Raw genomic sequence first — 27293 nt, forward strand, 5'->3', positions numbered from 1 at the left:
CTGTAAAATAAACAATTATTATATTTGTTTTTATTATCAATGTTTTTCTATCTTACATAATTTTCTAAATAAATTGTTTATTTTAGTGTTGAGTGCTTGTTCCAACTAAAAAAAACATTTTATTTAAATGTAAGATTTGGTGTAATAGTATAGATTAGTGTAAATGTGTATGATTGTGTAACGGTAGTCGTGTCGAGGGCCAAGACAATAACGATGGCACAAAAGTATTCAATGTACAAAATATACTATTTATTCAAAAGTAAGATTATAAAACAATGTGAAAATGTAGTGATTCTGACTGATGTTATAGTCTCAAGAATCATTGCCCGAACTAACTAACTTAACTACAAAACATATATTTATATTAAGGGGACAGGAAGGATGAATAATTAAATGGTACCACATCCTGATTGACTTTACTTGGAAGACCCACCTCAGGAATGTAGTGTTCCAAGTTAAGTAGGCATCGGGGAGAGTATGGGGTGAATAGCCTGTGTGACTAATAGGGTTTGGTCCCACCATGTTACAGATTGTTTATAAATGGCATCTGAACAAATGTTTTAATATTTTCTCTATTTTGTAGCTGTTTCTGCCTGTGACAATCATCAGTGTATGAATGGTGCTGACTGTATCAATGTAGGCAGTGGATGTACCACTTATCAATGCAACTGCCCTGCGTGCTATAGTGGCCAATTCTGTCAAACACGTAGGTTTTACATCTTTCTATAGTTGATCATTAACAAAAAACTAGTTTAACCGTCCACCTTCATTTAATCAGTTTGTTTGCAAACCTTTCACTACAATGTGTGTTGAATGAATGATTATGAATTGAAAATGGGAACATTGTGGAGCCTAAATTATGTGTTTGTAATAAAGTAATAAAATTAATAATGTTTTTTAAATTATGTTATAGTAACTAATTCCTGCGATGATAATGTATGCCAAAATGGGGCTGTGTGCGTAGACAACCCTTTGACTTGTAACGGAACTTACACTTGCCAATGTTTTGGCTGTTTTACTGGACCTTTCTGTACTACTAGTAAGTCTTTGTGTCTTTAAATACAGTACTGAAAACCCTTTCTATAGCTTTACTTACAATATATGCTTGTAATATGTATTATTTTTGAACGGTTTTTATTATTTATTATTCTCATTAACTTCATTGACTATACATTAAAATAATGCCATCACAAAAATGGCTGCAGTGGGTTTGTGGAAGGCCTAATCCAAATTTTTTCAGTTTCCAGTTAAGCGAGAGGACCAGAATAATATTTTTAAAGTTTTGATGGGAAAGGTCAATTATGGAAAAATATACTTCTTGTCCAAACAGTTTTCTCCGGTTGTTCTGATAATAATTTCAGCAGATGACCTGTTATAACTGTGAATTCATATAGTACTCTGAAACTAAACTGATTAAATAGTATATTTATGTAATTGGTGGTCAGTTTCAATTTGTAAATGAATCATTTTATATTCTTATATCTAGCTCTTGAACAAGCCTGTGCTTCTGTTAACCCATGCCTGAATGGAGGAACATGTGTTGACATTGGTGAATGTGGTAGCACCTCGTACACTTGTCAATGTCTTTCAGGATGGACTGGAGTTAACTGTCAACAAGGTAAATCTTAATAGAGATTATCCATATTTGTGGGCTTCTTTTTGAGATTACCTCTACTTTTGCAAACTGAAGTGGGGGGAGGGTAAGGGGTGGTGGAAGGCATCTTTTCGAAAGAATGCTGTTAATTTTGTAAATTCCTACTACAATAATAGGATTTTTGAGAGATTTCCTGCCAATTTTAGAAAACAATAAATATATATGAGGCTTGATTGTTGGGGATACGTCATCAGTTGAAGAGTTGAAGTTGTGTGCATGTGTGTGCTCTTAATTACAATTTACACCAAAATAAGTCAATTAGTTAAAGTCAATTTCTTTATTCATCTCACGTAGGGCAATAAAAAACAGTACATAATAATAAGTACATAGTAATAATTGGCAGAAACAAAAATCAAATTGCATTTGAATGCAATATCTTAAGGTCTACAACATTTCCTTATTCATAATACTATTAGCACATTGATCAAAATTTTAAACTTTTATTATTAATCAGTCCACCAATATTGTACTATTTGTATATTTGTAAAATGAAATTATTTCAAAATGTTTCAGATTTATAAAAGTTAATATTTTTTTGTCTGCAGGGTCATGGTAAATAAGCTTACCTAATAATATATAATTTAAAATTTGAAATCAGTTTATAATAATATATTATTTTACAATTTTTTTGTTGTGTCACTGATACAAAATTAACCAAAAATGTTAAGAATACTTAAAATATGTGTACTTTTGTAAACTGTTAAATATGTAAAAATCCTGTGTATTATAGTATAGTATATTTATTTATTTTTTTTAAGCGATATCTGTGAACGAAAATCCATGTAACAGCTTTCCTTGTTTGAATGGCGGCTCTTGTCTTACCATGGATGATACGTTCTATATCTGTGTCTGTCCAGCTGGCTTTGTTGGTGTTAACTGTGGAAGCCAAACAGGTATGTCATTAAGATTGAAAATCACCTCATACTCACTAGAATATATTGTATAGGTTTAATGTTAACTGTTTTCTAGCATCTCAAGAGGCGAATTAGTCTTTTTTTATACCCACACTCAATATGTATAAAGCCTTGTCTACACTATCAACATTTATGTGACAAAAAATGTTATGTGCCCATATATGGACATGATGATGTCACATCACTACCATATTTGGGTATATCACCACCATATTTGTGCACATCACACTTTTTTTGTCACACTAGTTTGATAGTGTAGACAGAGCTTAAGTATAGTATAAAGTATCTACTGATTGCGAGGGCACTTACTGTATGAACATTTTATTTTGTGGGGGTGGGGGTAAGGGGTTACAAATCTGTGATAGTGACCTAAACTTTTGATTGATTACTTTTGTATATAAAATATTGTATGTTTAAGTTTCCTTCTCTGAGGATCAATACAGTATTCTTGACTATATACCTATTAAGGGGACATCTTCAGGACCCTGAACAAGGGTTGGCCATATATTAAAACATATAATGTATTGCCTCTAATTTGTTTTCACTAGAAAGTGTCCTCTCAAATATTTATACAACTGGTTAAAAAAAATTTGACCTATGTTTGCAGTTTGTTCACATTGAACTATTTTTTTCCTCATTTACCTCATTTTTGTAATTTCAAACCATGTACTGTATTTTACCGTGTTTGACCATGAATAAATGAAATGAAATACATTCATTTACATTATTTGACATTTTAATTTGTTTTCTATACTTGTAGTATTTATACAAAGTTATGACGCTTGTACTACAACTACATGCTCTAATGGAGGTACTTGCTATAACAGCTATCGCAGTGACACTGGCTCCTTCAATCCATATGTCAACCAGTACACGTGTGTGTGTGCTTCTGGCTATTCAGGACCAAACTGTGACACATTTTTGGCAACGTCCGGTATGTTTACATTAATGTTGGTCTAGTTAGATACAATTTTGTTTCCATATGCATCCAATAGAAAGTAACAATTATCGGATAGATAAACTATATAGTGTTTATAAACTAAGTCTCATTTGAGGCTCAGTGAGTGGAATAGAAACAACCCTGGAACTAAGTCATTTATTGCCAAACCTTTGGATTGGAAGACAAGCATGTTGACCACCAAACTATGGCTCCACTACCATAATTTAACTCTTCATAATTAGAATGGTCAAATATTAGCTAACATTTTCAAATAGAATCATATATTCCACTCTACTCCACAAATAACGCATCACATTTTTTTGAGAAGACAAAAATATTGTATTCATATTTTCAAACATATTTATAGCGTACATCAGGAAACATTTTTTTTAAATAGAATAGACAATATTGTGCTATGTTCATCCTACCTACATTTTTAGAATATACACTTATTTATGACTAATGATTAAATTAATTATTTCTTTTGGCAGCATTACAGACAACATATGATGTATGTACGTTTGCATCAAGATCAACATGTGCTAATGGTGGGACGTGTCAAAACTGTTATCATAGTTACGAATCACGAACTGATTATTTCTGCGATTGTGTCAGCCCATACTTTGGCCACAATTGTGAAGTTACTTGTACGTGTAGATTAACAACAGCTTTATTTTTTATTCCAAACCTTGGGGTATTTTATGTAAGCAGTACAAACCCATCCCAGAAAAACATCAACGGTTTAAAATCATGATTATTGGGATTGTTGTCACACTAGGTGGTCATTATATGGAACATTTGCTGTCGGTTCTTGGTAGCATCACCGGAAACTATACAGTATATTCATTCAATCATTTCCTTTATTTGGAATAGTACATCCATATACAAATCATACAAAACAAAAAGAGAAAAAAATGTCACCAGAAAATTAACAAAAGCAACTTCCACAAAAATAACCTACAATATCTTAAAATTTACACTAACACTGATGAAATGAAATGAAATGATGTAGGTTGGATTGTGGAAGTATGTTAACTATGTAATAGGCCTATGATAAGAGCCTTTTCCTTTAGTACACCCCTATTAAGGTGACAACCCTTCTAAAGCAAACAAGGAGATATGTTTTAACACTACGGATCTATTCAAGATGTGCTCCTCCTTAATAGAGGTAGTACATTGTCATTATCATAATCAGGAAAATCAAAATGTCTCATTAATTATTTTATTTACTTTCTTTTTGTAGCTAATGCATGTGCTACTAATCCATGTTCGAATGGTGGTACCTGTAATGTGATTGGCAACACCAATTCTTATACATGTAGTTGTACATCTTCCTACTCTGGTACCAATTGTCAAAGTAAGTAATCTTATGTTTTTACCATAGATACTGTATATCATAAACACCTGATCATTATTTATTGTTATTTTGCCACACAAGGTGACTGACTGACCCGCATTCGAAAATCAACCTGTAGTGCACGTCATCTATAACTGTTCTACTCCGCAGCCTTTCTGAATTACTTAGCTTCCCGGCATAGCCTCTGTGGTTAATTTGTTTACCCTTTAAACAGGTTTACCATATTGTAAAAAAATAAAATAAATATCAAATATCACATTTTGAAAAATGTAAAAAAAGCTGGACAAACGGTTAAGAAAGTGGAACGGTAATACCCTGGTCCATGGTTCTGGTGGTAGAAACATAGTTTAAACATGATTAACTAATTCATAACATAGATTCAACCAAACCGTATTTGATTTACTATTGCACACAACCTTATTGGTTCAGCTTTTATGCATAATAAAAGGATAATAAATATATATGAATAGTTTATCTTTATCTTGCTAACCTTATAATAATAACTAAGTCACAATATTTTATATGAACATGTCCATTGTGAAGTTTAGCTTTTTTAAACAATATTACAATTATAGAATCTTAAATTTATTCTTTTAAATTTTGATAGCCTTCATAGGAACAACAGGACCTTGTGATAGTTCACCATGTCAGAATGGCGGACAATGTGTGGTTTCTGGTACTATTTACACGTGTACCTGTCCAGACTTTTACATTGGCACAAATTGTGAAACATTCTCGGGTAAGTGTAGGCCTACACGTTTCATTTCATTCAATTTGTTTATTGCCATTTTGATCAAATCTTGGATGTATAATTTGTGATATCGTAAAACCTTGAAAAGAAGCCTATTTCGAAAAGAAGCCCCTTCTTTGGTCTGCAAAAATAATCTTGAAAAGAAGCCCATTGTGTGTTTTTTTAAAGATGGTATGGGTTTCTTTTTGAGATATAGATATAGACTATTTGAACATCAAAGAAATAATGTCATTTAATGCCCAGATAACTTGTGATGGAGATATAATAATATCAAAAAGAAGCCAACCCCAGAGTACTAAAAAAAGAAGCAATCCATTCTTCATTTCTTCTTTTTGAGGTTTTACAGTATTATGTTTGTATAATTTTATATATAAATTGCGATGAGATTAAAATTCATTATTAGATTATAAATATCTCTTAGTAACTATTATCATCGAAATGTTAGTATAAATTTTAATGAGAGTAAATATATAAGGAAGAAAAGCAAAGAGATTATGGAGCAGCTATTCCCAAATATACAACACTATAATAATGAGTAACTTTCTAATTGTTTCTGCAGCCACAGATCCTTGTGCCAACAGCCCATGCCAAAATGGTGGAACATGCATGCCATCTGGAAACGCATACACTTGTGCATGTGTCTCTGGATTTTCTGGAACAAATTGTGAAACAGGTATGTATATCAAATATGCATTTAATGCAATAAAACCAGCTTGAATTACGTATATTGTCTACACTATCAAACTAGTTTGACAAAACAAATGTGCCCAAATATGGTAGTGATATGTCCAACTATGGTAGTGATATGACATCATCATGTTCATATATGGGCTTTTTTATCAATCAATCCCAGGGTCTCTGGTTCAAATCCAGTCATTGTTCCAAGACTGCCAATACAATGTTATCTCTTATGTTGATTTTTTTTTGTTCATATTATTGTTATTTGTATTGCAGGTACTGGTACAAATGCTTGTCAACCTAACCCATGCCAGAACAATGGAGTTTGTAATTTAAGCGGTGCAAGTTTTTTCTGTACATGTACAACTGGTTACACTGGAACTACTTGTCAAACAACAATAACAAGTAAGTCATTAATGTTTTATGTTTGTGATAATGTTTTTGTCTATTGTTCAGAATAGACGTTTAAATTGTAAATTTGACACCAAAGACTGTGTAGAGATAGAGCATAACATCTACCCGTATATAGGTAGCTACGATTAATGAATATTTATTTTTAAAAAGCATAAATATATGTGGAATTGTTAATACTTAAAATCTCAGATCAGATCATAAAACCATTTTCAGAAATGTTATTTTTTATGATTTTTTTAAATTTCTCTATTATTATTATTATTTACAGCCAATGCTTGTCAACCTAATCCATGCCAGAACAATGGAGTTTGTAATTTAAGCGGTGCAAGTTTTTTCTGTACATGTACAACTGGTTTCAGTGGAACTACTTGTGAAACAGCAAGTAAGAAAGTCATTTGTGTTTAATATTTTAACACACATGCCCAGAACATGTCTACTCTTGAATATGTTCTGTGACTAATTAGTCAGAACGAACATGTACTAAATTCTCTGTGGCTAATAAAAGAATAAAACATTTGTTATTTAATTTAAGCAATACAAACATAATTTGCAGATCTCCTAACCATTAGACAACTTGTATTGTTCAACTTCAATTGAATAGCGACTCTTTAACACCCTCGGCACTAGTTCTTAATTGTACGCATGCACAAAAGATATCAAATTGATACGCCCTCATCTTTCAGTGTGTTTGTACTATAGACTGTTTATGTCTGAAATAAAAGAATTACTCTCAAATGTCCTAAGTATAAAACCATTTTCATGAACAAGTTATTGTTAATTATTTCATTTTTATTACTGTATTATTATTGTTATTACCGCAGCAGCAAATGCTTGTCAACCTAATCCATGTGAGAATAATGGAGTTTGTAGTCTAAGCGGTGTTGGTTTTACTTGCCAATGTACAGGTGGTTTTAGCGGAACAACTTGTCAAATATCAACGGCAGGTAAGTCATTTGTGTTTAATGTGTTCTATTGAATATGCTCTATGGCAGTATATAACATGGTAGCATAGGAGTATTATACCCCTTTTACACACCGGCCTACATTTCCGCATTTTTGCGTCCCGGGTACGACTCGGGTTACACAATTCCGGATCAACTCCGCATTTTTACTGGCGGTGTAAAAGGGGTATAACACACAGTATGTACTATCTCATTCATTCCATAACCTTTTGACATCAGGTTGATTTAGTTTCTTTAGTTTTCATTAAAATTATACCACATTAAAGGTAAGCGATTACCCTTGAATGATTATTAAAATATAAATGCAGTGATGATATTTCCTCTGATTTGATCTACCCAATCCTAAACTACACCTTTTCTGTTTTTGATACTTATTTTTGATATCTATTTTTGAACAGATTAATCAATCAGCGAGATTTATTTTGAACTTTTTTATTTTACAGAAAACCCATGCAGCAGTAATCCTTGTGCTGGTATGCCTAACACTGCTTGTTATTATACTGCAACTGAATTCCAATGCATTAGTACTTCTGGTAGGAGAAAACGTGATGTAAATAGTAAGTTTATAAGTATTAGTATATACATATTTTCTTTACTAAAAAGATATCCACACTAGAAGGTACAACCCTCAACTCACCATCATCATGGAGGTGTTTGTTTTTTATATTTTATTTTTGCTATGGTACACCTATTCATACACATGGGGAATGAAAATGACTGGAATGATATTGGGAAGGATTTTATAATAGCAAAAATTTGTATAAGGAACAAACAGCTCCATGTGGCAAAAAGTGGAGCTCATTTTGGCCTTTTTATTGGATGCAAAATGGCGGATAATGTTCAAATATTATTTAATTCCCAGTACAAATCATCATCCCATGTGTAAATGTAGGAGATAAAGCTCTTGAACACCTTGCTGTTAGTAGAACTTTATGACCAGGTTGAGAAGATTGTGGGTGATTGTGAAATTCGCAAATCCCTTATATTAAAAATAAGAAAATACAGTACTTATTTATGTCCAGTATTAAAAAAGGAATTTAAGTATAAACATAAACAATGAAATTAAGTTTACCTGGTTATTTTATGTCTGAAAAAGAAAATCCTAAAAAGATTGTTCATGCTTGCCTTCCAATCCCAAGGTCTGGGGTTCAATCCTGACCTAGTACCAGAACTTGACTCCCTAAGCCTCAAAATGAGACTTAGTTTAAAAGCATGATAAATTATTAAATAGTTTATCCATCCTGTTAATAGGTGAGTTACTCGCTGCTGTTAAATAAAAAGAAAAGTGGCAACACTACTTTCTCTGTGTTCAACTTGTTAACTTTTAGGAATTAAACAATTTTATTGTTTGAAGGTTTGCATGGCGAAATCAAATGTTGATATAAAGTTTGCGGTACACCACGTATATTAGTTCTGAAAGGACGATCAAAGCATATTGATCGAAACGTCGAGAAACTCAACAGTTCTTTTCAGAACTAATATACGTGGTGTACCGCAAACTTTATATCAACAATAAACAATTTTAGTTTTACAATTTTTATCTTACCATTTCTCATTTATATTATTTTAACATTATTGCTAAGAAGTTTGAGATTCTCAACTTTCTTCAGTTTAGATTTATTTCTCACTCTACTATTTTGATAGATTCTAGCTGTATTTGTAAAAACAATGGACGTTGTTTGTTGGATACTGATGGCTACATAAATACATGTGAATGTCCTCTAGGATTCTATGGTCCCATTTGTGAAGACTGTAAGTTTATCTTTCTATAATCTATTCTCATGTTAAGCTCTGTCTACACTATCAAACTAGTTTGACAAACAAAGTGTGATGTGCCCAAATATGGTAGTGATATGCCCAAAATTAGGTAGAGATCTGACATCATTATGTCCATATATGGGCACATCACATTTTTTTGTCACATAAAGTTTGATAGTGTGAACAGAGGTTAAACTTTGTATTTCATTATAAATGCCAAAAGTTTTAAAGCACAAATGTAGCTTTGATACAGTTGAAAATAATTATACTGTGTAATATATCATTCTTACAGATTTCCTAATCTTAATCGTTTAAATATGTTGCGAATACTATTAGCAACGGCTATGAGCGCTCACTGGCTAAACCCAGGGACCTGAAACTTACAGTACAGGGGTCTCTGAGCAGAGCCCAGTGGAAACAACATACTTTTAAATACGTTGCAGGGCCACTTAGGGTTCCTGAACCAGGGGCCTCAGGCCTCTGTGTTACACCATTGTTTGCATAGCTTGGTCATGTTGAGTTGGTGCATTCTTTGTGCTCATAATCAGTGTACCATGTCCCACATAACTGTAAAATAAAATTTATTTCTGCCAGTTCTGTAGTTCATAATTAATTTATTTTCCTCAAATGTGTTTTCTATTTGGATACAATGGCATGGTTTATTCATGTGAGTGACAAAACACAGGGTAAAATTTCAATTTTTAATACACATTGCTGACAATTCAAATCTTTTGATAGATGTCTGTGAACCAAACCCATGCGCTAATGATGGAACTTGTGTACCTCTTTCAACCGCCGGAATGCTAGGTTTCATGTGTCATTGTAAAATAGGATATGGTGGAGCTAACTGTATGACAGGTAAGACATGAACCATTTAGTTGCTAGATCATGGAAGTAGAAAATATTATTGCATTATTTTTTTTACCTCCATGGTTAAATTGGCCCAATGGAAGAGCTTTACTCTCCGAGTTTGTTTTAATTTTTAGTTATTTATGTGCATATTCCAGCAAAGTTGTGAGTGGTTAACCCCCAAATCCGATTACTAAATAAACTTCTTTACTTAATTAACATTAAAGAGGTTTTTTGTCAGCGTCCAACATTTGTTTAATTATTGCTCTAATTACCAAACTGTAGAGTACTGTTATTATTGGTTTACCTTTCTTTTAGATGAATTCAAATGAATAAACTAAGGTTTTTTTTATAAATACAATTGATATGATCTAGATTTGGCCCACAGACTGCATAGATGCTTTTAATGAGGCTGTCACTGTTTTTGTCATTAATGTTTGCTAAGAAATAAATAATAACACTCATTTTTGTTTAAATATTTCTAGCTTCTTCTACGAAGATTGATAATGATTCTACCTTGTTGTACGACAGCTTCATGTCCGAGCAGCATTTTATGAACCAGTATATGACTATCGCAATGGTCACTCTTCTTATTGTGATATTCGCTTTGGTATTTATGATACATCGTATCATCTCCCGTAAAATACCAAACACGGATGTAGAGTTACGAAAGGACGAAGTTGCTCTAATTCAGTAATAATAAAAATTGTATTTAAACTACTATGCAAAAAAAAAATGAAACAGTTATTATTTTTACTATTGTTTACCCTAGAAATAATTTACCCTACTGTATTTACTTCTAGTAAATTATATATTTGTTTTCTTAGCTTAGATATCTATTTTTTCTACCTGAATGTATTATACATGGAATTAAATATTGTATTAAAAAAGCAATCAATGAAAATGCTTCTTTGAATTTTAGAAATAAGACTATTTCTTGTGAAATTCCATTGAATTTTTGTTTTCCAGGTAATAATCTTTTGAAATAGTAACACTCAACTGATCCATATTACATTATTATTTGATTTTAAGGAAAACATGCACAAATTATTGTTGTTTAATGTTGTCGCAACTTATGCTTGCATTTTGATGTTGTGTAGTATTATTATACACTTATACATAACATGGTTCACATGGATTGTGGATTGGCATACGTTCTTGTTATTGGAAAAAACACTGCAATGTGAACAACTCTATTTATAATTTCAAACAATATTATATTTGAAGAAAATTAAACAATCTATTTTGTGGAATTAATTGTAATGAAATCTGATGCACATTGCCAAAATAGTATGTGTAAAGCAAACTATGAAAGTATCCTGAACCTGATCGTAGTAGTTTCCAAGTATACAGTGTAGATGTTATAGGGTTTATACATTGTAAATACATACGCAACTCTAAATTGGGTGGACAAATCCCAACATAGTTTTGTTTACTTTATGTTAGCAAACTGTAAACAAGTTTATTTTTCGGCAAATCATGTGTAAACTATCTAAGTTACTGTTTTATATTGGTGTAAATTTATTATTTATAGCTAATGGTAACCCGTTTGTATTTTTATAGTATTTTTTCAAGTTTGTTAATAAGTAACTTTTATAATAATGGTGTTATGTCTAAACACTGGTATACAATTGTTTCAAGTATTGTTTTTCGTATAAAATCTCGGGAAGTTTAGGATAGTATGTATTATGATGTTTTGGAAATTGTAATAACGAATAAATAAGCAGTATAGGCAAAAGTGAGTTTGTTTTATATCAGGGCTGTGGTAAACGTAATAACAAATAATTTATACTTTTCTAATAGGCCCTGTGTACGCGTTGGACGCTAATAATAATTATACAAATGAATAGATTTATAAAACTCATTATATGTGCCATTTGATCTGAGCTATGCAATTTATGCATTTTTTAAGTAATCATGAAATGTGTATACAGTATCCTTTTTTCGGCCGTGAGAAAACCAAAATGACTTGAAAAGCAGTTGCCTCTGCCTCAACCAAGCAATCACCACGCAGTATGAATTGCACTTAAATTTTATGCAAATATTTTGATTTAAAATGTTCACGGTTCATTGATTTTCGCGCCTGTAAAATCATTGTTCATTTTTACCGCGATATCGTCACAGGGCCATTCGAATCGCCACGAAGTTCATTTGATTTGTTTGACTAAATTAACAGGAACATAAAGTGTCAAATAATTGTAACTGGTAAGTCCACTTTGTATTCATTCAAATAACGTAATTTGACAAATATGGGTATCATGAATTTAGCTCGTGACTAGAGAGTTTATAAAAGATTACTAGTAGTACATTCCTTCCATCACGGATCGGAATGCATTTCTAGGTCTAGTAGCAAACGCCCAGAGCACACGCTGGCTGTTCGTGAGTGGAGGAAACGCTCCATCGTCACGGTGTAATACATAACATGCACATGCGTAATGGTCCATCCTGCTATTGAACTACTGACCAATCACAAACACCACCACCACACGACGATCGCCTGCCGTTGTTCATGGCGGCGATCGAAATGAAAATGGAAAGTTATTTAAAGAGTATTTAATTTCTTTTGCTTTCATAATATAATGCCTTCTACGTAAGTAAGTCTTTTGCATATTAATTAAACGTTGCTATCATCCATCTCCCAGGCATATATGTAGGCCTTAGGCTGTCATGCTACATTTATAGAACCCAGCCAAAAGGCTTAGGATGGCCTGGGTAATACTTGAAAATCGGATGGGTTTGGGTGGGCCTAGCTGAGATGATACTGACTGTGGTGGAATGACTTGCGACATAGGCGTAATTATCTAATGGTTCTAGAATCGACACCAATGTATACAAGTAATATAAGTTCACAATAATCATTTATTAAGCAGCATCGTAACATTTTCTCAAAAATGTAACCATTGACAATAAAAATCATCTGAAGCGAGAGTTTAGTCCAACTTGGTCCCAGATTCAAGAAATTAACTTGATATAAATATTGACACTTTTTCATACAGTAACTCCATTAGAAACTCCATTTATAAATGCTCTTTTACAAACACTATTTGTGGTAATATTATTTTAACAAGAATTATTGACACATGGCTACCATGTTGGTAATGACCATAAAATAACAATAACACCTTGGTCCCAATACGAAGGACAAATTGTTTCAACTTACAATAAACATTTAAATAAAATTGTATTGTTTGTGAAATAAGCTTTTATTACAATCATTCTATATTTAAAAAAAATTTTAAATATTGTATGTATATAATTGTATTTTTTGTGAAATAACCTTTTAATACAATCATTCTATATTTGGATTGGATATATTTATGAATATAATTTAATTTTAGGCTTTTGAAATTTTACTGTATTTAAAGAAATCCAGGCTGCTATAATTTAATATTATTTAAATGTGAAAATACACATTTTTGTATGTCACATATTTTATTTATAGTATTAAAATTGTGGATAAAATAAATTCACATTAAGCAAGGTAGACAATCTAAAATCTGACCATAACAAAATGGTCTAGTAGGTAAGTAGTTTCATAGGAACTATAAAGATAGAAACTGGAACTGGAAGACAACGTCGTCAGCAAGTAATTTAAAACATTACAATATACAAATATTTTTTTGCTTGTTTATAAAAATGTTATTTTATTTTAAAATGGGCTAATGCACTCAACTGTGTCTCAACTTCTATTCCAACTTTAAAGTGGTTTTTCGGCATAAAATGTGCCCCATGCTTGATCTCCAAGCTCAACTCGTCCCAACTTCTCAGTCCATCCACCAACAATATCATTGTAATCAGCTTCAGAGAAATCCTAATGTAAAAATTAAAAGTGGGTTAGAAATGTTAAGTTTTTGAGAGGATGATCAATTGGAAACTGCTTTTAATGCTCTTTGATAAATAATAATAATAGATCAACATAATTAGATGTAGCTCTCTTTTCCTTACCTTTATAAACATATCTTTAGCAGCCTCTGTTTGTGCCCTCTCTTGTTTCAAAATTCTAATAAATTGTTTTGAACGATCATATGCTTTTACATTGACAAAACCTGCTTCTTCTAACATCTAAAGAAAATTTTAATTATTTACAGGTGCAAGATGTCATTCTCAGTATATTGGAGATACTTCCAAAGAATAGAATGTCAAGTATAGAGGTTTTATGGTAAGAGCTTAAATGTACAGTATTACTGTATAAAGATCATACATACTGTATATGTTGCATGCATGTCCTCATTAGCAAACTTAGAGTTGAAGGAAAGGCAATAATTATTGCGGCTATTAACCAATCAGATGCTGTGAATAGAAAAGTGCCAGTATATAATATAAAATTTGTGTTTAAAATTCATTTAAATACCTTTCCGTATCGTTTAACTGTATGCAGAACATAACCTCGCTGAGCTACATATGATTTAAATTTATCGGAATGTTCACAGTCACCATGGCAATAATCTGATATAAATAGTTTTCCACCGGGTTTCAGCCATTTCTAAAAAGTCATTGTAATGCGAAAAAATGTTATGAATTTGAAAGAAAATCGATACATGACCTAATGTGTTATATATATTATAAATATATTAGTCTTAAAGTCTGTAGACAATGCATTACATGACCAATACGACAATATTTACACACAATATGCTTAAAAAAGAACAAAACAATTCTAAAACATTTGATAATCATATCATTGTAGTTATTATCATAAGTATTAGCATTACAAATTTTAAAATAATTATCATTTATTGTATTAATTGCTAAAGTATTATAAAGTGAAACTCTGTCTACACTATCAAAAAATGTGTGACCATATATGGACATGATGATGATCACTACCACATTTGGGCACATCACACTTTTTTTTGATAGTTTGATAGTGTAGACAGAGCTTTAAACTCACAAAAGATTGCTTAAAGACTGCAAACTTATCCGGTATATGTAGCAAGGTATCTCTACTGTATACAACATCAAAACTCTCTGATTCAAACTCTATTGTTGTCACATCACAGATCTGAAACTGGACCTAAAATATACCAAAACAACAATAAATATAGTACAAACAAATCTGTAATAATAGTCATTTTGAATTTTTAGTAAACATAGTTTTGTTTCACATTTATGTGTAGCAGTAAGGTAAGTAAGTTTTGTATAGCTATTTGCTATATGCTACATTGATGAAATTATTTCCAAGTGCCCGAGGCACTCACCATTCATTTTCACAATTCATTTTAGCAAATAAGAGAAAACTGAAAATGTCGGAATATAAGGTTTCTAGTTTTGGGAGAAAAGCAATTAATAGTGTGCACCATCTATAACAGTTTTACTCTGCTTACAAAATCAGAACGTTGCCTTTTGATTTGATTTATTCATATGAAATCATGAAAACAAACATTACAGAACAATAGAAAGTAATGTAAAATGCCAAGGATTGTAAAAAGGCGAACTTAATCACTGTAGGCCTACTGTATAGTAGAACAGTCAATCTTTCAACTCATAAACATTTATTTTGTGTACTGTAAATACACATTATCGATTCTAAATCAATTGGTATACAGCATCTAATATTAATACCTTTGTGTCTGCTGGAGAGCGTTCCATAGCAATTTCTACAACATTAGCTGATAAGTCAATGCCAAACACTTCAGCACCATATTTCTAGGTACAATACAATTTATATTTATTTTTATAAAAAATAAAATAATAGAACATAATAAATGAATTACCTTTTAGGTATTTAGTCGGATTTAGTTAAAATGAACATAAAACCATTTAATTTTAATCAATAATTATCAATTTATGAATCAGAAAATGAAATGATACATAATTATACAGAATTTAAAGAATATCTACAGAAACAATTAAGTCTCATTAATTTACCTTTTCCATATAAAAATCCCCTCCACCAATACCAGAACCTACATCTAACACTCTCTGTCCAGGCTTCAGATTCAATGTAGCAACAAATTCCTAAAAGATTTTTTAAAAGATAATCATAATGTTTTCCAAAAGATTGGCACTTCTTTCTGGCAGTTTAACCATGGAGGTATTATTTTATTATTTTATACATGGTTTAACATTCCCATTTTGATTTAGCTTTTTGTTTTTCTTATCTGTATCTACATTGCCTAGTTTGCCTTTAAATAAAAGATAATTGTTATCTGAGTAAAACATTTATATTTTAATTTGGTGATTAAACATGTATAGAAAGCTACTAACATATGTGTTCAAAATCAGTGATAAATGAAACATATGGAATGTCATTGTTCCACATCACCAGTTTAGCTGACCTAATATCAACCACTTACTTTTGTTGTATCCTGTCCGCCAGTACTAATATAACCAGCTCCAAATATTCGCTCATATCTTAAAACACCATTCTTTGTATACTGTTTGTTGTCTAAAAACTGCTGGAAAGTGTCGTAACCTTGGTGACTAGTGGTTCTAGAAACTTTCTGCAGCAACCAGCAACATTGATGGTGATTTTTTTTCAACTAAAACAAAACAGACCAAAAATATTTGTTTTATCTACTTATGTGAGGGCCATTTAATTGTCAGCATATGCTTTTTATGGATATCCTCTATAGTATAAACAAGGTTAAATTTTAAAATATGTTTTAAAATAAAAAAACACTTTAAATTTCAATTCTTAATCAAACTATTTGTAATGAAAAAATAAATGAAAAATTACCTCAATGTAAGTTTTAATGTTTCTACAGAACATAATATCTAGCCCCATGGCAGGAGTTTCAGCCTTAGCTAGTTGAAGCATTGCACAGTAGGTTGACGGTGAACGGTAATTTGTCGGATTGAAGTCTCGTTTGGTATTGCCTGTTGGTTGTCAAAATAAAAACTATATTTAGATGTTTATTTCTTCAAGATCAAGAGGATCAATACAGGGTTGTCGTTCCTCTGTACAACCACCCAAAAGTGGATCCAAAAATGTAAAAGATAGAACAAAAACATCACTTTATTTTACCATTTTTAGGCATAACCAACCTCCCACAAACCACCCCCACCCCCTGGATCCACAACTGCCCTTTACTACACGTACATCTTCTGCCATACGATACCTAAAGCTCTGTGATGTGCCCATATGAACATATCACTACCATATCTGGGCATATCACTTCTATATTTGGGTACATCACACTTTGTTTGTCCAACTAGTTTGATAGTGTAGACAGAGCTTAAAGGTGTTCAACATCCAGTTCTGCCTACACACTGTAGGCAACAGTTTAAACCTACCTGATTGTCTAAAACAAGACTCTCTAAAAAAGACCTTTCCACCAGGTTTTATCCACTTGATTATATTTATTATGAGCTCATTAACTTCAGCATCACTGAGATACATTAGTAACCAGTTGCTGAAAACCACATCAAAACTGGGGGGAAAAGCGTAGGTAGTTTACAGTTCCGTTCTATCCCATAGCCAACGTAACAAAATGATAGCTCATTGTACTGTATTAAGTGACAGGGACTGAGATGAATCAGTATCAACATTGTAATGACCTATTCTTTCCTAAAAATGGACTGGTTATTTGAGGTGCACACAAGCCAGATGTATACACTGGAACTCCAGTTTGAAGTGCTTATGTTATACATGAAGCGGCCCTTGTTCTACAACTGGAATTATGGTCGAGGAGTGACTTGAAACTGTGACGATGTTATGGCAGTGCCCCAGTCTGTCTGCTTGACTTTCCTAAAGTCTGTAGCAATGTGACAAATATTTATCTTTTTACTAATATTAACACACTCTAGACTATACAACAACCACCAACCTTTTACATAAAAGAGAACATACTCTACCTCTTTGGTTCAAAGTTTTGTTTAGTAACATCAGCTGTCACAAATGTGATGTTTTTCAAGTGACCATTTATCTCCTTGCTCTTCCTAACAAATGGTTCCATAAAGTCAAGGCTGGTCACATGATTAGCATCTTTAGCTAACGTTCCGGTGAATCGTCTGTGAAAACAGTGACAAAATATATAATCTAAGGAATATCATTTTAAATGTGTAGAAGCTTTGTAGAAGCTAGTTTTTTATTATTGTAACTCGTCCACAAATTCGCCAGTTTACCTTTTTAAAAAGTTTACCGTAAAGGAAAATTAAGTCATATTATATTAGTTTTTAAAATTGTATTGTCAGTTAACTTATTATACAAGCCAAGCGCTGTGGTCACATTATTTTGTTTTTGTATATGAATTCACTTGTTGTTTTTCGTTTGTTTTGTCCATAGGGTCTCCATGACACAAAGGCACTGCCTTCTAGTTTGTTACCCTATCAATAGTTAATTTGATTGATCAATTTATGTTTTAAATGTTGAAAACTTTCTGATAAATAAAATGAATATGAAAAAAATAAATAATGCATAGTTTAAATGTCAGTAATGTTTTTTAAAATTATTGATACATACCCTATTCCACTTCCCAATTCCAAAACATCTTTCTTCTTAACATCACACATCAGGCTAAGAATCTCTCTCTCCTCCATTTTACTAATTTCTTTCGCTTGCGAGTCCAGAAACATTTCTTCCAATGACGCCTCTTTGGAATGCTGTTCCCAGAACGCAGACATATCTTTTCGGCTTTTGTCATTTTCTAATAAAAGTAATTTTATGAAAATGGATAAATTATAAATAATCTGGCAGGAATAATTATTGTTTATATAGCATATTTATATAGCAAATGAATCAAGCTATTGGCAGTCAACCATGCATGTAATTTAAAGTTTTCTTTAGTATAATGCATTATTTTGTATTGGCAACGTCAACAATACACTTTATTATGTTGTCTTATTGGCATAGAATAGGGAATCAAAAAGGCACAATTGCAAAATTAACAAATTACGCAAGAAAATTCTTGTGTAATTTTCAAATTGCGCAAATCATGTACTATAACAGATGTTTCGTGACTATTCAATAACTTCTAAAGGTAGCATCAACTCCTAGTACTAAGTCTAAGTAGTAGTAAGTAGTATCATAATTTAATTTTGCCTTATGAATATATGATCAGAAAATGAAAATTACTCTTGACTTACGGTTACCTGCCATTTCGAAATACAGTTCAAGCAAGAAAGCAGGAAAAATAGAGCAGTCAAATGAAGCTTTATGCCTAGGAATTATAATAGGATAGATACATAGGCCTAGCCTGGATCACTGTACTGAGTAGATAGGCTGACAGCTGGATGATGAGGAATTTCCTGATGATTGGAGAAACACCTTGGTTGACTTGGTTGGCTCAAGTTCACTATATGACTGCTTTCAACATAAGCATGGAAAACAAAGGCTGATATTGGGTCAAGGTTGATGTAATAAACCAGCATGAGACTTCGACGTGGACCTTATCTGAATTATGGTACGATATATCACATTCATATATTATCAACATTGTATTGATCAGCTGTTTTCCATTGTCTTTACGCTTGGCTAAGCATGTTCAATGAACCAGAAAATGTCAACAGTGAAATCCTACTGCTGTAATGAAGTGCCATTCAAAGATAGTAAAATAAGTTCAATGCAAAATTATCATACAATAGTTTTGTTTTAAAAATCAGAAACAGGATGCCTAGATTATTTCTAACAATAAAAATAGCAGAATAAAATTTATGGGATAAGCTTATAATATGTATCAATTGACAAATGATGGAACAAGTTCTCCCACACATTATATCATTTGAAAAAGAAAAAAATAATACTTTAATGAAGACAATCAGAAACTTTATTTTAAATAATGTTGTTTTATTGGTGAACATATTATGTAAAATGGTTTAAATTTCAGAGGGAACATGGCGATACCTCCTTATGTTGTACATAATATGACAGCTGGAAAACGTAAGCGACCGGGGAGGGGGTTCATCGACAAAAAGTAATTCAGATAATATAATAATATGGGGAAGGCGAAATATGTCAACCCCCGCATCTGGATCCAACATTGTATAGTTATGAAATGATACTAGGTTAATATAAATGTTTTAAATCCCTTGTACCTTCCTATACACCCAACCAATTACAGTATTAAATAATTTAAATCTGTACAATATTAATTATTTTAATAATTATCAAACAAGAAATAAAAATACACAAAATATATTATATATCATATTGGAACTATACAGTTTATGATACAAGGAAATTATGTTAAAACAAAATTTATAATTAATTACAAAAACATGATTTTGATACCTTAACCAGGTACCTTCATAAAATACATTTTACATGCTATACATACTCTGCCTATTGTTAACACACATCTTCTTTTCACTATACTTATGAATACAAATATGTATATTGGTGTGGCGTTTTTACAAAAACATTTTTCTGTGGCAATATACGTCCCATCCCTATTTAGGGGACACCTCTATTAAGGGGACACTTTGCTGGGTCGTAAAAGTGTCCACTTAATAGGTATTCTACAGTATATTAAATGCCATATCTCATTTTCGGATTTGTGTTTTCTGTGTGTTTCTAACCAACAACCACAGTAGAAAATACAAAAATTTAAACCAGAATTGAAACTTAATGCTGACACTAATGTAAATGCTATATACATTTATATATAAGTTGCACATAATTACAGTAATAGGCCTATCCCAACTGGTCTGTTTTAAGAAGATCTAGCTCCTCGGACTCCTCACTGTTTATATGAGCAATGCAAGTAAATCTTTTACGATTAGTTTTGAGAAGCTCGTATGTGACCAGTCAAATACACCTAATTATACCTAATAATAATTCCTAGAAACAACCATTTGTTAAAATAAAACTTTTTGTATTGTATCTTAATTTAACATTACAGAAACTATTTATAAAGTAAATATGAAAATAAATTAGAAGATAAAAACATTAAAATATTTGTTTTTATTATATTAATAACTTTTTCATTGTAATTTTGAATAATTTCAAAATATTCTTTCTTCTACCATGAAGCTAAATAAATTTTAAATATTCCAATCACCTTGTTAAAATAAGTATGAATTTAAAATGATGTAATAGAGCCCTGTTTTCTGTACATAAATAAAGTCAAAGAATAGCTTCCACTTTCTGGAATGTTAGGAAAAACAAGCAATATTTTTTGTTTCTTCTTATAGATAACACACTCTTTTAAATTCATAAACTAAAACAGAAAACAACTTTCTTCCAAAGTTTTCAATCAATTAATATTATTCCTCAATTAATTTAAATTTGCTGGGGGTGGCTCGTGGGGAATTAATGATGTAAAGAAACTACTGAAGAATATCCATGCAGTTGCAAATACTCCGGGTTGCGGAGGTGAGGGAGGCGTTTCAGTTGCATTTGAATCTGTCTGTAATTCGTTATTAACATTTTCAGGTTGCTCAGTCTGTAAAAAAATTAAAATGATAGCAATAATTAGTTCTTAGTTTGTGATTAATATACTAATAATTGTTGTGTATGTTTTTCTTATAAGTATTTTAAATATATTTTATCTTATATTGCCAAGGAACACAATTTTCGAAAATGTATTTTTCATGAATAAAGTATAGCTATGTCTATATCTGGGTTGATGGCTTTCATTTTATTAAAGAAAACCCCAATTAAAGGAAGTGTTCCGTCAACAGTGGTTGGCTGTAGTGTTAAAATATATATTTAATTTTTCATTTATATTTGTTTATTTTGAACACAGAAAAATGTCCCTGTAAAGCTGAAAAAGAAAGGAAGTTATGAATTCAACACTGATACCTGCTGATTGGTATGTTCTTCATTTTCTTGTTGATCACCATCCGTTTGTTCTGTTGGTATTTCTTCTTGTGGTGGTGGTGCAGCTGCCGCCGCTGCTGCTGCGGCAGCTGCTGCTGCAGCCTCACCAGCTGCCACTTGTCTTCGAAGTGTCTGCTGTCTTTGTCGATAACTGAAAAATAAACCATGAAAGGGGTAAGCAATTATTTTCCTTAGTTCAAAAAGTTTTTATGGAGTTTGGCAATTTTTGTCCAAGACTATAATTAATTAAATTAGCTATAATATAGTAATCAAGGTTACAGAATCGGTTTTTAACTGCTAAAATTAAAATAAAAAAACACTTACAAATAAAAGAATGATATAAATCCAATCACAATCATGAATCTATTCATTGACGAATAGAAATAAACAATCGATATAAGAACAGTCGCGCGGAAAAACATATAACTCCAGTCGAGCCAATCACGGTTCATTTGATCGTCGTCATCATCATCAATAGCAGGTCCAACACCGGCGTTCATTCGTACGTTGTTTTGAGCAGGCGGAGCGTTGTTTGCGATGTTTACATTTGGTACTACAGGTTGAGCTGCTGCGAGGTTGACGACGGGAGCTGGGTTCACGTTAGCATTTAGTGCATTCGGCGTTGATGTCATCTGCTGATTTGAACTGTGAGAAGTATTTATTAAACCATAAATTAAAAAGTATACACAATAGGGTTTTTTTTTGTTAAATAAATTAAATAAAATAAAAAATTAATATAAAAAAAATAATAATATATTTCAGCATATATTCTTGATTTTTAATTTGCTCCAAGTGGATAAAATAATCAGTGGGTTTTTTTTGCAATTTCCTTTTTAAAACCGTATTACTCACTTGTAAGTAGGATAATTATATGGGCTATAGGATGAGTTTGCCATGGGGGGACGATGTCTTAATCTATCAGTCAGTCTTTTTTTTAAATAAATTAAATATAATAATATATTTCAGCATATATTCTTGATTTTTAATTTGCTCCAAGTGGATAAAATAATCAGTGGTTTTTTTTTGCAATTTCCTTTTTAAAACCTTATTACTCACTTTAATTGTAAGTAGGATAATTATATGGGCTATAGGATGAGTTTGTCATGGGGGGACGATGTCTTAATCCATCAGTCAGTCTTTTTTTAAAATAAATTAAATATAATAATATATTTCAGCATATATTCTCGATTTTTAATTTGCTGTGGATAAAATAACCAGTGGTTTTTTTTGGCAATTTTCTTTTTATATTGCTTATCAAGTTAATCAACGATTGAATTTAAGTTAAAGCAAATAGAGTTTACTGTTTGTATATTATTATACCAATATGCTGTTTTGTTTAGTATAAACAATGATTAATTTGACCTTTGAACTTACTATTGAGCATACTGCGCCATTTGTTGGGCATAATATTGTTGCATCCAGTAGGCTTGGTAGTAAGTTGATGTTGGTATATTATTAGTACCATATTGCATCTGATATCCACCATAACTAAACGGTGTAAATAAAGAAATAATTCCATAAAATCTAATAATTTACTCTCAAGCCTTGTCTACACTATCAAACATTATGTGAAAAAAATGTGATGTGCCCATATATGGGCACGATGATGTTATATCACTACCATATTTGGGCATATCACTACCACATTTGGGCATATCACTACCATATTTGGACATATCACACACCTATTGCTACTCAATCCATTGATTTAGTGGAAAAAGATTAAACATACAATGATGTAATTGAGGTTGCCTCCACCAATGTTTGACTTGCACCCAGCCTAAAGCTTATTTAATGATCCGTCGGTGCTGTCTGAGTTGAATTCCGTTGGGCGTAGTTTTTATGTCATCACAAGAACTTTAGACATTTTTAATTTTCACCCAACGAGGCGACTCGTTGCACAACACCGACAAGAATAACTTGAATGAGTAAACAATTCTGTTCAATCAAATCTAAAACCTTATTACTCACTTGTAAGGATAATTATATGGGCTATAGGATGAGTTTGCTGTGGGGGGACGATGTCTTAATCCATCAGTCTGTGAGCCACTGGCATCACCTACACTGCTACTTGGCACCGGTCTTGATTGTGGAAGTGTGGATGTAGCAGGCAGGGTAGGAATGCTTTTTACACTCTCTGCTGTCTTTAAACAAACTAAATGTACTGTATGTCGTTGGTCGTCTTGCTGAAAAAGCAATTGTTCATTTATATACAAAGTTAGTTATATTACAAATAAGTCTGATTTAAAAGTAAACCTTACATTTACAAATTACAACAATATTTTTGACAGTTTGTGTGCAAATAATAAAATGCCATATAATACATTTTACCCCGGAGCTATTAAGTCAAAATGACTGGACAAAATTTATTTATTACTGAACATTTAGTATTTCAATAATGGAAATATTAAACAATACATTTTAAAGACCATTTATTTAGTATCTTGTATTAAAATAATTAATCAGTATAAAAAGATAAGTTTGCTGAACACTGTAACTGATACAACAATACTTTAGTTCTTCTCCGATACATGTACTAAACCACCATATGGCACAAGCACAAAAGAGGCACATTACAGGTATTATTAAAAGTGTGGCTTTGTCTATATTGTATTACAGTTACAACTGTATTGTACAGTACTTGACTAATGACACAAGTAGTAGGGTAAAAGGTCGATCATGTTTGTTGGACCGCGACTTTACTGTATTGTTTGTTATGGTTTGTAACTTGTATATGTACCACCAGTACAAACAAAAATATTGTGTAGTAGCATTAATCTAAATGCCAACTTTATGTCAATGGCTACCAGATGTCTCTATGTAGATGGTTACCTGAACCAGTACCATTACAATATCTAATTCATGTTGTATAATTACTATGCTGCTGAAATAGTGTGTGTGATTTCCAAATTGGACCTTAATTTTGAAGAAAAAAAAATTAGCATTGTATTGAAGGATGACTTATGATATATTTGTTGTTACTTTTAACATTTACCTCTCGGAATACATCTTTTAAAACTGAATTGTCTGCTAGTAGTTTTCCAGAGTAAATAATTTTTTGGTTTTTCTCAGCCTGAAAACAAAAACACATATCAGATCAATCTTAAATCTTTTTTTTCCAAGTAAGTTGAGTAGTTTATTATCTTAGCAATGAACAATTGAGAAAATATCTTTTTATTAAATTATTTTGAATTATTAATTAGCAAAAACTTTCAAGCTCAATCGAGAAACTTAATAATAGAGATTACTGTAAAACCAGAAACTGTCACTACATGAAACTTTTGCGAATTAGTTACATTGGCCATTTTCGAGACATAAAACTTTTGCGAATTTGAAAAATAAAGTACTACGTAAATTAAATACTGTAACAAGATCATGTATGCGCGACCTTTGTGTTATAAAGACATCTTACTTACTTACTTACTGTGCTAATACATAAGCTATTGTTATTGTGCAGTAGTAGGCCTACAGTATGTTCTGAAAATGATTCACTCACGGCATGAAACTTTCGCGAATTTCAATCACTCGCAAAATTCGCAAAAGTTAAATGCGTGCGAAAGTTTCTGGTTTTACTAACTTAAACATTTTGGTTGCTTTTTTAATGTATTACTATTGGCTATTGCCATTATAACATTATTCATATCAATTTTTTCGGTCCTACTTACCGGTTTTGAGGGATAAAATTTACAAATGTAAGATTTGATTTTCTTTACAGTCCATAATTCGTTACATTCTATAACAAAGTCATCTGAAGACTGGTCTGGAGTTCTGACTACCACAGTTAATTTAGCTTCTTCAGTCTCCATATTATTTTTGTCGTTGACTCTGAGTTACTTCTTAAAAGGTAGTTTTTATAAGTTTACAGAGGATAGCCTAACTACCTGCAACTTCAATAGAATGAAAATAACTAGATGAGGGTAGGCTAGGATACCCTATTACAGCTGCATGCAGGCGTGAATATCGTGTTTCTGAGTGTGGCGCGCCCAGCCAGGCTGCTTATTGAAGGCTTGCTAGGCTGCTGCTACGTACGAACGTCGTGGGAGAGAGGCTCAACTACGATTGTTACGTACAAATAACTTTATTTTTGCCACATTAAATATAAAAATGTATGTATAGAGATCAATGTAACACTACTTGCGAAAAATAGCACCAAAACAGCAAATGTTTATGAGTTTTTACTTCCTTTTAGTCCAAAACAAAACAAAAACACAACCCTACCGCGACGTAATTCGACGAAACAACCCTGATGATGATGTCATATCGCTATTCATCACATGATCTTATTTAGCACACTCTTTGATATCCTATTGGCTACACTATAGTCTGGTTCCCGGTCTCGAAACATTCTTTCATTTTATGTTCGTTATAGGTGGTGGCGTTTTTTAATACACGTACGCAGAGCCATAATATATTATGGCTCTGCACGTACGTATATTTGTAATTTTTAACCAAACTATTCATTTACGTATGAACAGATAAATGTGGTTGCGTTTTTATATTAAAAAAAAAAAAATTGGCGGTGTTTTTGCTATAATGCACTTGATGTTTGGAACCAATTTAGAACATGATATAGGTCTATGCGGCGTTCTCCGTGTTCACCCATCTTGTTCCTCCGTATCTTCCTACAAGTACAAATATTAAAATTATATTCGATGAATTTTGTGAAAAGCATCAACAGAAGGTATGAAAACGAGTTAGGAAAGCAAAGTACTGTCTACAGTGTTCAATATACTATAGTAGGCCTACATAAGCCTAGTTTAAGTTTTCGTATTAAGAGGCCGCAAAAACTATTATAAACTTCTATTTTCGTTAGATTGTCGACGGACCGCAATTCTCTATCTCACCTCGCCACCTTTGTCACGTTTCGTAACGTTATCACTGTCTGTAATGGCATCGACCTATTATTTTTTAAGAAATGTATAATCAATCATACCGTTGATTTTATGATATAAACGGTGACCTGCTTTTAATAAATTAGTTTAATAATCCCTTTCATATGTGAATATGGTATCTTTCAAGAAGTCAGTGCAAGTTTCAAATGTGTATTTCAAATAAAATATCTATGTAAGCAGCAATAGGCCTACATCGAATATCGACAATGGTTTTTATCTATATAGGGAGTAGAGCTAGATAGGCATGAAGTTGCATTTTCTCTTCTTCCTTTTTATCCAATTAAATGTTATATTTACGTATTTGTTTTTAATTTTTGGATGAATAAAGAAAGAAGTCATCTGCGCGATATTGCCTTCTGCTGATGTTGTACCGTAAACTTTGTAGGCCCTCACCAACAGCCACCCCCCCCCCCCCCCCCCAAA

At 32.0% G+C, this 27293-nt stretch overlaps 3 protein-coding genes and 1 long non-coding RNA gene across 4 annotated transcripts in view; 2 read left to right on the forward strand and 2 right to left on the reverse strand.

Moving 5' to 3' along the window:
- Window positions 1-11269, forward strand: part of LOC144850589 (uncharacterized) — a 53714-nt gene extending 42445 nt beyond the window's left edge. The window contains exons 33-48 of the mRNA XM_078707905.1: window positions 584-706; window positions 914-1039; window positions 1487-1618; window positions 2413-2547; window positions 3329-3502; window positions 4000-4155; window positions 4752-4865; window positions 5473-5604; window positions 6176-6289; window positions 6571-6699; window positions 6977-7090; window positions 7530-7652; window positions 8114-8227; window positions 9315-9422; window positions 10167-10286; window positions 10763-11269. Of these exons, the coding sequence (XP_078564031.1) occupies window positions 584-706; window positions 914-1039; window positions 1487-1618; window positions 2413-2547; window positions 3329-3502; window positions 4000-4155; window positions 4752-4865; window positions 5473-5604; window positions 6176-6289; window positions 6571-6699; window positions 6977-7090; window positions 7530-7652; window positions 8114-8227; window positions 9315-9422; window positions 10167-10286; window positions 10763-10974 (2126 nt within the window). The 3' untranslated portion in view covers window positions 10975-11269. The remainder of the gene's footprint in view (window positions 1-583; window positions 707-913; window positions 1040-1486; window positions 1619-2412; window positions 2548-3328; window positions 3503-3999; window positions 4156-4751; window positions 4866-5472; window positions 5605-6175; window positions 6290-6570; window positions 6700-6976; window positions 7091-7529; window positions 7653-8113; window positions 8228-9314; window positions 9423-10166; window positions 10287-10762) is intronic.
- A 1111-nt stretch (window positions 11270-12380) lies between these two features.
- LOC144850694 (uncharacterized) lies at window positions 12381-22027 on the forward strand. The gene is made up of 3 exons (XR_013614106.1): window positions 12381-12482; window positions 14366-14436; window positions 21905-22027. It is a non-coding gene; the product is annotated as an uncharacterized LOC144850694 (long non-coding RNA).
- On the reverse strand, window positions 13138-19599 carry LOC144850666 (uncharacterized). Its single transcript, XM_078708031.1, has 13 exons — window positions 19305-19599; window positions 18682-18865; window positions 18075-18230; window positions 17514-17650; window positions 16957-17096; window positions 16574-16759; window positions 16146-16235; window positions 15840-15923; window positions 15169-15291; window positions 14629-14760; window positions 14223-14339; window positions 13555-14088; window positions 13138-13477 (listed from the first exon to the last, which is right to left on the reverse strand). The coding sequence occupies exons 1-12, from the start codon at window positions 19315-19317 to the stop codon at window positions 13975-13977; spliced, it is 1476 nt and encodes a 491-aa protein (XP_078564157.1). The 5' UTR covers window positions 19318-19599; the 3' UTR covers window positions 13138-13477; window positions 13555-13974.
- LOC144850670 (homocysteine-responsive endoplasmic reticulum-resident ubiquitin-like domain member 2 protein) lies at window positions 20738-26311 on the reverse strand. Its single transcript, XM_078708037.1, has 7 exons — window positions 25644-26311; window positions 24974-25051; window positions 23950-24164; window positions 23353-23466; window positions 22303-22623; window positions 21961-22129; window positions 20738-21601 (listed from the first exon to the last, which is right to left on the reverse strand). Exons 1-7 carry the CDS (start codon window positions 25782-25784, stop codon window positions 21434-21436), a joined length of 1206 nt encoding a protein of 401 aa, XP_078564163.1. The 5' UTR covers window positions 25785-26311; the 3' UTR covers window positions 20738-21433.
- Window positions 26312-27293: the final 982 nt, after the last annotated feature.

Source organism: Antedon bifida, chromosome 8, assembly GCF_963402885.1.
Source record: "Antedon bifida chromosome 8, ecAntBifi1.1, whole genome shotgun sequence".
In the NCBI taxonomy this organism is placed as follows: domain Eukaryota; kingdom Metazoa; phylum Echinodermata; class Crinoidea; order Comatulida; family Antedonidae; genus Antedon; species Antedon bifida.